The 11959-nt window shown below is 26.8% G+C and overlaps 1 protein-coding gene across 1 annotated transcript; it reads right to left on the reverse strand.

Annotated features, from left to right (window-relative positions):
• Positions 1-3550: 3550 nt before the first annotated feature.
• On the reverse strand, positions 3551-5285 carry LOC113848038 (transcription factor bHLH96). The gene is made up of 3 exons (XM_027477395.1): positions 4875-5285; positions 4305-4721; positions 3551-3646 (listed from the first exon to the last, which is right to left on the reverse strand). Exons 1-3 carry the CDS (start codon positions 5280-5282, stop codon positions 3551-3553), a joined length of 921 nt encoding a protein of 306 aa, XP_027333196.1. The 5' UTR covers positions 5283-5285.
• Positions 5286-11959: the final 6674 nt, after the last annotated feature.

Below are 11959 nucleotides of genomic sequence, written 5' to 3' on the forward strand. Positions count from 1 at the left end.
AAGGTTATATCCAGTACATTCATTAAACTTATTCGATGATAATAATATGCTTTCTCATCATACATTTCATATTTACACAGTAAAATCAGTCAATCAAAATATCAAACATATTTATATCAGTAATCTTTCTTCATTAATACTCATTACTCATACATACCTCATCAAAATTGCTACATAAACATGCTCTCATGAATTGAACATATAACTTACATGATCTAGTGATAAAATAGAGCTCCCCTTACCTTATAATGAAGATCTAAACGGAGGTTGCTGATCAAGAACGTTCTAAAATAGTACTTTTACCTAGATAACACGAATTTGTTCCTTAAGAACAAGATTCAAAGAAAACGAACGATAAAAATACGATTAAACTTAGAGAAACTTAGTTAAAATCGTGTAGGATGATTCTGTGATATTAAATTCGAAGAAAAATCAAGATTTTGAGGAGTTTTATCTAAAAAAGAAAGGTGAAAGTTGAGAGAAATCAGAGAGAACATGAAAATGGTAGGAAAATATGATTTTTCATGCAAAAAAAATTCTTAAATACCCTCAGAATCGCGACATTCTCACTTCAGTGAGTCATTTCTCGTTAGAGCGAGACTCTCTCTTGCCACAGCGAAAATATTAGATAAAATTGCATTATGTTTTCTGCATTTTTTACTACAGCGAGAGACCTCTCGCTACAGCAAGAACGCTCCAGAATGTTTCATTTTGACCGCTCATCTTGTTGCAACGAGAATTATCTCGCTACAATGAGAGCCTTAAAGTTTAACACTTCAAAAACTCTTCCAATATACCCTTACATACATATTTATCATATAATATAATTTTAATTAATGCAAAAATAGGGATGTTATAGAAAAGAGTAAGGGAGGTATAGTAGGAGGGGAGGGGGTTGCAAGAAAGGTGAAATGGGGGTTGTAAAAGAGGGAGACAAGGCTAGTGGGTTTGGGGGAAAGGGGTGGAGGAGCTGCAACAGTGGGAGGAGGAAAAAGAAGAAGGAAAGGAGAAGTGAGAGGTCACGTTACTTAAATAAATCTTATTACTTTTAAATAACATTTTAAATAAAATATTTTAGGTTAGATTAAATAAACGGTATTAGACTATCTCAGCGTCACCTAAGACATCTCTGTTAGATCATGTAAAAAAAATAAATTTAAGGACTAAATTGAATAAAAAATAGTTAGAAGATAAAAACGAATTTTATCTTAAAATTAAAGAATGAAAAAACTAATTTTACCAAAATTTTTAAATAGTGATGGAAAAGTGCAAAAAGTATTGCAAATGTGATGTATAAGAAAGTTTTTAAAAATTTATATTAAGTTTATAATAAAAAAAAATTCCTTTTTTTAGTTAATGTCAATGTAAAAAGAATAATTTAATAAAGTTGTATATTATATTTCTTTTATTCAAATAGTTAATATTTTTTATTAATAATAATTCATATATGCTAATATGTTTTAAATTTTAAAACAGTTCAAACTAAATCTTCATCGTGTCATTTATATAATACCAATTTCAGATCAATTTCACTGATTGTTTTACAAATTTTGAAATCAATTGGTTTTATGGGTGAAATTGACTAATTAATTTCCCAATTCGTCGATTTTCTGATTGAACTAATAGGTATGATCCAATTTTTTTTTAATCATGGCTTGCAATTTTCATAAGTTTGTTTTCTTTTTAATGTTTTCTGTTCTTTTTTTTTTTCGCTATCGTATATTTTCTTTCTAATTCTTGAACCTTATAGTTACTAAAGAAAATAAATCCTCTCAAATAAAATTTTTACTTAACGAGGTTATGTGAAGAAAAAAGATACACAAAATTTTCAGGTTTTTTTTAATTTTTTTTTTGTACAAAGAAACATAAAAGATTAAAACAAATATAATATCATAAAACTACTTTTATTTCGTTTACATATATGATGAAATCACGGAAAATGTCACTTTTTATAAAATAAATTGTTAAATTATAGCTTGTTTATTTTAATTATTTGTGTAAAAAATCTTAAGAAGTTAATAATAATAAAAATATAATCCAGTTATTTTTTAATTTATAAATATATAATATTGTCTTGATTTGTGCTATTTTTATTTTATTTTACAGATTAAATTGTTATTTTTGTTTGACCAATTTTGTTCGTACGTTTTAATTTTGGGTTAGGCTCTCATATTATGTTAGAATTTTAATATAAGTAAAATATACAGTGAGTTTTAACTTTTGTATTTTTTGTTGAATTTTTAGTTTTTATATTGAAAATTGAATCAAACTAAACAAAAAATATATTCATTTTTCTATTTTATTTTTATAAAAATTCTAGTTTAAAGTATATTTTTGAATATATTTTTATCATTTTAAAAAAATTAAAAAATTAAAATTTATAATTAAGATTCAATTATAATTAATGATAAAATAAATATATTTTAAGAATTTTTATAATTATTATATTTAGGTTTTTATTTAATAATTATTATTGAAAAAATCATTATTGAAAAAATTATATAATTAAGAATTTATTCATATTCTAATTAATAAAATTTTATTCATTTAGTACTCAAAAGTTAAAGAAATCCAATTCAAATAGAAAAAAAGATCCAATTCAAACTGTAAAATGCCAATTTAAATTATTTTAATTTTAATACCATTTACAGAATAATTTAAATAATATTTTACCTTCAAAGCGAATCGCAAGTATATCTTCGTTTTGTTTTAGTTATGCGCATCATCATGAGCAGAAACATGATCTTTACATATCACTGATTCCATGCCTCCTGTAAACCAAAGGGTCAAATAGGCCACAGAATGGTCAATTTTTAGAGGAGTTATGTAGTATCGGGTTTCGCGAAAAAAGGACAACGAAAAATCATGGGGTACAATTATACACTAACGCGTATAATAATTTAGATGCCAAATGCCAATTGATTCAACCGTAGAAACCATTTAAAAAAAAATAAAAATAAAAATAGGTACATTGTATTAAGATCAAATTCCTTTCCTTCTTTTTGTAGGCGTATATATAGTATTCTTTTTAATGTTCCTCCTCTTCTAAGGTGTGTCTTTAAGTGGCATGAGGGAATTATTTAATATTGAAATCTTCTACAGGAAAAAAATAATTGTAAGAGGTCCACAGACATTCCAAGGAAATTAAGGAAGCTCATGCTCTGAAAATAACGATAATAATTCACAAGTGGATACACAGTTCAAGTAGGTGAGGGCCTCCACAACATAAATTGATTGTCGCTTCCGACATAATTTTTATCCCTCTTGGCCTAATTTCTAGATCTGGGAGAAAAACAAAACATGTAAAAAAATAAAAACAATCTAAAAAGAAAGAAAAGAAAACCTATACTTTAGCATTTCCTAGCTTATTGAAATGGAACATGTATATATCCCGTTGGTAACGTGGATGCCTGTACATGCCTATCTCTTGTTCTATATGCCTTCACGGGTCCTGCAAACTTCAACGCGTTTCAACTCGGATCTCAAAGCATTTTTGCACAATTGTTGATCATACAGGGTGCATTAACCTTTTAATATTTCCAAGTTTATTTTAGCTGAAAGCAGCTTCCTCATGAACCGTGAGTGATAGTTGATTCACAGCAGCTGCAATTTCATCCACTGTGTTCAGCTGACACCCTTCCTCCACCTATTCCAATCATCCCATAAACAAAAACCAAAACTGTTAACTTTTTTAAGGAAAACTTAGAGAAGAAAGTAAATTACAGAATCTTAATACATAAAAGAATGCATGAAGAAAAAAATTAATATGAAAATGACATTCAAATAATAAAAATACTCTTTCATGTGTAATTTTGAAATGTAAAAAAAAGTAATGAAAATATTTTCATTTTAAATATAAGAATCTTTTAATTATTTTACAAAATTTTGTTAATCTCAGACTCAAAAATTGAATTCTAAATTCTAAATAGTAAAATTTTATTATATTAAAGTTAAAAAAAAGTGTGATAATATTTTTAAATAAAAATTTATTTTATTAGTTGCTAAAACTGAGCGTTAAAAATTAAAGTTAACATTTTAAAAAAAATTTAAAATTATTGAAATTCATTGTCTTACCCTCTTTTCACCTAGTTAATTACTTTGTATTCATAAAAATAATTAAAAAAATTAATTAATACAATAATTTTTTTTTAAAAAAATCTTATAAAATAAGATCATCAGAAACTATTTGATAGGATCTTATATTTTAAATCCAAGGTAGTAGTTGAATGATGAATAAGTATGGCTTTTTATATATAAAAAAAGTATATGAAAATAATTAATGTAACAGAAAGAGGCAAACCAACCTTTACACTAACTGAGGTAAGGACCATATCGTCCACAGTGGTAACATTAAGGTGGAGAATGATAAGACCAATACTCTGAAGCCCAACAACCATCTTCAAAAGCAACCCAGGTCGTTTCTTTGAGAGTATCTTTATATTGGCATGGCTATCCACAAGGGTCACTTCTATGTCTGCCACGGCCCATGAATGGTTCTGTGCCGTATTGCCATCGCTCGTGGCAGGGTAACCCGTGTTACTCTGTGTTGCACGCGTGGAGTACTGAGGAAACATGAAGAACTCAGAAAACGGTGACGAGTCACCCAACCCATTAACTTGTCCTTGTTCCTTTGTTTTCTTTTGGCATTTCATGCACTGTAGAAGCTGCTCCAACTCCTTCACGAAGTTAATGGCACCCCCAATAATTGAGGCTTGATCACCCTGTTTTGACGTTTTCACCCATTAGCATAAGTTAAAGTTAAGGTCAAAACAATTGGGAAACAAATCAAACTCGTGTGTCATGTTTTGTCGTGCTATAACTATAACCCTTTTAATTTTGATTTCTAATAATGGAATATAGACTAATTAACTTACCCTTTGTACATAAGAAGGAGGCATCAAGGATCTGAGAACAGCGAGATACTCGTTCATTTGTTTCCTTCGATTTCGCTCAACGGCAATGTGGGTCATTCTTTGGTTCTCGATTTCCTCCTTGTTCTTGGTACTCTTGGTACGACGTCGTTTGCGCCTACCTGTGGTGGTGTTGGTGGGAGTGGGTTCAGGGGAGGAGTGTGAATCCCACTGATCCTTGACATTTTGCAACACTGAAGGAGAAGAAGACGACTCCCAATTTGCATGCAGATTGTGCTCTTTGTTGTTGTTGATGATTCCCACAAGGGCTTTGTCTTCTGATCCTTGGAACCCTCCTACTAACGAGTACATGTAATCTTTGCAACCATAAGTGAATGGATCTTGTGGGAAAACCACAGCCTCTAGGGCCATTGTTTTTATCACCTGTTAGATAAAGTTGAAATTGTTGATATGGGTATCAAAGGAGAGAGAGAGGGAAAAAGTTTGAGAGAGAAAAAGAAAGAGAGAGAATGATAAAAAGTTTTGTGTACAATTTTTAGAGTGATATGAGGGTTAATGATTAGATGATATGGTAAGAACAGTTTTTGGGAAAGAATGGAAGATGAAAGGTTAATGATTACATACTAAAAACAGTTTTGGGCAAAGAAAGGAAGGTATACTTGACCAAAAGCCAAAGCACGAGCACTAACAAAGCAAACAAAGTAACCCTTTTATGATCAACACCCTAATGAACAAAACAAAGCCACTCTGTCTTCAAATCTCAAAGTGGATTGCTCACACAAACAAAAAGCTACAGCTCTATGCACGTGAGGTATCTCGTCGTAGACCAGTTCCTTGATCGCACTAACTTAACCACAGGGAAACTCACAGAAAGATTCTCTTGGCGCTTTCTTAATTCCTCAAATTTATAACAGTACTAGCAATAAATTAATGATTTTCACAACCCTTTGTAATGACAGACAAAACCACCACGTTATGAGCAAACATTACGTATTAGTTGTAGGATGAAAGTAAATCAATTATTTTATATGTATCTTTAGCCTTTATCTTTTGGTAAACATGTTAAAAGACATGGAAATGTATGAGTTATATATATTTGATATATCTTGATGAAAGAAATTGAACTTATTTTTATTGGTTTAATTGATAAGGAGTGTTTTTTTTCCCCCCTTTACAGGTACCTTGAATATGTCCAGTAAATGAATGGAAAAAAAAAAATTTCTCCCCTTAAATCTTTCAACTCAATTGGATTTAAACTAAGACATGTTTAAGTAAGTTTGTGGATATATAAGTAGAAGGCAAATAATTTAAAAAAATAAAATTTCTTATATAAGAATGTTTTACATTTAAGAGAAATTAAATGAAAATAACTTCTAAAAAATAAAGAAATACACAGAAAGAGCTTTAATTATTTTTTATATTATTTTTTCTCTTATAATAACTTATCTACGAGCTTATTTAAACTGGATCTAGTTGAAGTTCAATGTATCAAAATTTTTTAAAAAATAATAAACACTAGGATATTTTAGTATTAACAAGGTACAGTTACAAAGAACGAAAAAAAATCTAATTTATTTCATTCTATTTACGTCAAATGTTACCTTATCTAGTTTCTTTTTGACGTATATATATTTAATTTATATTTATGTAAAATGTTTTTCCTTGTACAAACAAAATTTTAAATGTAGAAAAATCATATCCTTAAAATATAAATCTTCGATCTCCATTTCTGGAATAACTTGACCATATCCTTAAAATATATGACATTCAACTATAAGAACAAATTATAGCCGAAAATAATGTGTTGTGTGTGCATATATATTTAGGTATGAAACAAACGGCTGGTCGGTAAGGGGACAAAAGCATATAGAAAACTATATACAAGATAAACAGTATCAGTTCAACAAGGCAGGGTCTCACTGCGATGACAGTGATCATCGCTCCTGTCATCGCTCTTGTGAATATCTGTTATCGTTATCTTTTTCTTTTTGGACACCAGGGTGTTTTAAAAATCATTTTTCAAGTATAATTCATAAATAATATTAAATTAATTTTAAAAATTTAAATTTATATTAAATTAATTATTTTATTAATTATATTTGTGTAACTAATTTAGTATTTAAATTTATTTTTCTTTATTTATCTAAATTTATATATATATATATATATAACTACTATTTTATATTTTTATTTATTAAATCTTTACGTTATATTAGTTTATAAAATTTTATTGTAACTACATTTTATCATTAATATTTTTTTAATAATCTTAATTTTTATAATTAAAATTAAATATTTAAAATAATTAAAGATATTAAAATATAACAAATATTTTTAAATTAATTACTACTATTATTTTTATATTTATGTTTATTTTTTAATTTTTAAAATATTATAACATAATAAGTTTATTATTATTTATATTATTAATTTTTATTTTTATAAGTTTTAATTTAAACTTTATTATAAATTCTGTTTATTAAAAATAATTTAAAAATAGTAATAAATATTTTATACACTTCTATAAAATATAATATATTAGTAAATATTGTTAAAATCTTTTTGAAACACACTAATTTAATGCAATGTTTTGTATAATAAATTAGTTTTATCTTAAAAATAAACTTAGATTTAATACTAAATTTAACTTAAAACTAAATTTAAAACTATTTTTAACAAAAATTAAATTTAAAATCAATTTTAAACTAAATTTAAATTTTAAAACTATTTTTAAACCAATTAAAAAATAAAAAAATAGTTTAAAATTTAATTTATATAATTAATTTGTGTGATAGATAGATGATAAAAAGTAAAATATATCTAAATATTTATTATTTTAATAAAATATAAAAATAAAATTTATTATTAATAAATTAAAATATACACAAATATTCTCTTGATATGTATTGTTAATTTGTTTAGAAATGTAATAAGTTAGAGTACTTTTTGTATTCATATTTTATCTTTAATAAATGTTGATGCTTAACATATATATATATATTATATATATATATATATAATATTATATTATTGTTATAAAATTTAAATATTTTTAATATAATAATTTAATAATAATATAAAAATATTTATAGTATATTTTTATTATATATAAAAATAGTTTAAAATTAAATTTAAACAAAATCTAAATTTTAAAACTAAATTTAAATCAGTTTTAAAAAAATTAAAATTATTTTTTTAGAAATCTAATCCATAAACATCATTATTGGACACAGCAAAAGTAAAGAAGAACGTGTTTTTTTACTGTACACAAACGCATTGTTTCAATTATAAAAGCTTATAAATTTTAGTTACAACAATTTAATTTAGTAAATTAGTTGAAACACTTTTTTATAAATTACATATAGTTTCCTTTTTCACCCAAGCCTTGAGTGGGGATATAAATTTTATTAAATTTAAGAACTAAAAAAGACTAAGGAATGATGTTTATTAATTGAAGATAAGAAAATAATTTAGACTTCCAAAAAATCATTTTGTTTGATGGCATATCGAAAAATAATTTGAATTTCCGACTAGTAAAATCATGTTTTCAGAGTCTGGAGTGAAAAAAAAACGTATTTAAATTTTTTTAAAAAAAAATTCACGTTATTTGTTTTATTAGTGTTTAAAATTCAGCCTCATGATCATGAATTGGCCATTTTGTCTAGAAAACTAATAAATGAATCAACTATCTAATTCATTTAATCTAAACAATTTTTTTTTTAAATGTGAACTAATTCATAACGGTGGAAAATTTTTTTTTTTTAAATTATTATTTATCAATTAAGTCTGTCGGGGTTTTCATTGGGTAATAACGTGTTCTCGGACACTTGGGCATGGAACAAAGAGGTCACCAAAAGCTGGTAATAGCTCAGATTCCTAGGCAGATCCATACAAGCGTAAAGGAGGACGAAAAAAAAATCAATTATTATATTTTACATTTTTTATATTTATATTTATTCTTTTATCATATTATTTATTACATTTCATATTTTCTTTTTCTTTTAAATTTTCTATCGATCCATGGAGCATTCTTTCACTACCTGTCAAATGATCATTAAAAACACCACCACTTAAACAATCGGGACAAGTCCAGACTTCAGAGCAATCCATGTGACCACACGAAGGGCCACTCTGTAATCATCTACGATCAACATGATGCTCCTCTCTCTCTCTCTCTCCCTCTCCAAGGTCCCTGTAGTCTGTTCTGTTCACACTATTCTCAACATTGCGTTTTTTTTTAAATCTTTCGTGTATGTGCATGCAAGACCCATTATATTTTACTTTTATCAATGACTGAATGAAATATTTGTTTTGTTTCACACAAACTAATAATTATAACCATTTGACCACATCTCGATAAGACATTCTGTAGGCTTTCTTTCCCCTTTTTTCTTGGGTCTCCCTTCTTCAGAATAATGCTAACACCATTAATACTTGTTTATCACCATTCTGAATCAAAATTTGTGTTATTCCTTTGACGTTTATTAACACTACAATCTTTGATCTACGAGTACACATGATTAATCTAATACACAAAAATCCAAAACCCAACTGGCATCACTCTGAATGTATCAGAAAAAATTGTAGACTATAGGATTCGATGACTGCTTAGTTCTTAACTACATGGAGCAACTTGCTAATTAGGAAATTAATCCCGCTGTTAGTACATGTACGTATGATAAACGTTGAGCATTTAAAAATTAGATAATATATTAATTACAAAGTGAGTTTTAAAATTGCTAATAATCAAATATTATGTTTCTTAATAAATATTTTTATTTAAGTTTTTTATTCTGATCTTATTACCAGCTAACACGGTATACATACACCAATGGATTTAATGCGCATTTAGTTGCTGGTTGATTTTATCTCGTACGTATGCTTTTTCTTTCTTCATGCTTCGGAGAGTAACTTCTAAATATTTGTTGTGCGTTTACTCAGTTCCAACCTGTATCTAAACTCTCTAGCTATTAAACTGAATTATATGGATCACATGCTTCACTCTTTTATTTTTTTAATATTATATATAGTGTTAGGTTATTATTTGTTATTTTATTTTCATAATAACATTATCCATTTAAGAAATATGATTTTGTCCTCACTATCCATACTTTTTTGATAGATTTATCAATTTATAATTGATCTAAGTATATCTTTGATAAGCTAAGAAAATAACAATAGAACCAACGCAATTTAGAGAATGCTATTGCAGAACAAGTGTACGAAGTGGTGGTAGAGCGATAAACAGTAATAAATAGATCACATACGTAATGAAGTGGAAAGCTGTGAATGGTATAATACAAATTAACATGAGTGACGCACAGTTTTGGTGCGGGAGCAGGCCGATACGATGTGACAATGTTGCATAATTGTCAAAGATTTTAGTCTCTTTATAATTATAGACATGTCCCATAACTATAATCTCATGTAGTGTGTGTAGAATGTTGAATATGTACATGCATGAATGAATGCGTATTAAATTGTGAGTTAAAATCACTCCAATATATAAAAGTGAAGCCACTAAAGGGATTGAAAATTAGATGTAAGCAAGTTATCTTAAATTTATAATAGTTCATTAAAAAATATTATCGTTTGAGTTTTATTAATCTCAATCTTTAAGACTGATTTTAAATATTTATAAATAAATTTTTTTTATAAAAAAATACATTAAAGTTATAAAAATACAATAAATATTTTTCTTTCTAATAAAATTTTTACTCTTATTAACTGTTTATCTTTGAGCAAAAGTTAACAAATTCTTTTTATTTATTTATTTATTTAGTGAATGGCAAAATGTTTGTTAACTGCGTCCAGCATTGTATATTTAACAAAAAAAAGTTTGTATACATCCATCCCTGTTGTGTATAGATTCAGTGGAGAAAAGAATAATGTGATGTGATTAAAAAAATAAACAGTTGAAAGAAAAATCAAAATAGTACTGTACAAAAATTAAAATCCTTAATCGAGGCAGTGTGTTGCGTGCAGTAGCATTAAATATTAGGAAGAAGAATTTAATTTATTTTTACCCCAGTTAAGCCATATTTATTTCCTATAAAAATACTATAACTTGGGATAAGAAAGAAAAAAAACCCGCGTGTCACGTCGTTGTTATTCTAATCTCAATGACAACTCTCCTTTCGCCAACAATAATTTGAAATGAAGTAATGTTATTATTAAAATTACATTTGTACTTATGTGATAAATAAGCAAAGTTTTACATAAGTCTTTCATCGTATTATAAATTCATAATTATATATACGTAATATTTAGCGTAATTAAGCGAATTATTGACTAAATAGGTATTATTCTTGTGATCCAAAATCATGCCGATCTTGCTTCAACCATCTTACCTTTATTATCCATGATCTTTAGAAGATAAGGGTCATGATTCGAACACTAAGATTAACTCATCTTTATTATCACAAAGCTCTCGAAGGATAAAGGATACAGGTCACAATTTTAACCTCAAAAGGATAAAGCCTTCGTACTTTCTCGATTTTATCAGGCAGATCTATTATAATTAAATTAAACATCAATTGATTTTTTGCAAAAACTTTCATTCACAAGCACTCGAACTTGGGCTCTTTAAAAGTTTAAAGGAAGAGAAAAAAAAAAAAAGAATTTGAAGGATGAAGGAGAAGAAGAAAATGAAAGAAGAATGAAGATATATTAATAAGAGTTTTGCATTTAGAAGAACTTAAAATATAAATTTTGAAAAGGTTTACAAGGTTTATAAAACCTTCTCTTCCCTTATTTAAAAATTTTAAATTAAAGATTATCATTAACTAAGTTTCTCCTTTCTTTTTAAAAATTAACTCTCAAACAAAATCTTAAAAATACAATAACAAAATTAAAAAAAACATGAGCATAGGATCCATACCAAAGTCTAAATTACCCATAAGATTTGAGGTTAAATTAAGCAGGACTTGGGTTTAAATTACACTACTAGTGTGAGGATGTTGTTAATATTGGCAGGTAATTTGTTAGTACTTTTGTAAACACTTTTTGAATCTCAAAGTGCAAAACTTTTTCCCAACACACCATCATAGTCCACACAAGAAGGACGAATATCAACCAGGAGAAACAAG

This window comes from Abrus precatorius, unplaced genomic scaffold (genome assembly GCF_003935025.1).
Source record: "Abrus precatorius isolate BTA unplaced genomic scaffold, Abrus_2018 Scaffold8, whole genome shotgun sequence".
NCBI classification, from domain to species: domain Eukaryota; kingdom Viridiplantae; phylum Streptophyta; class Magnoliopsida; order Fabales; family Fabaceae; genus Abrus; species Abrus precatorius.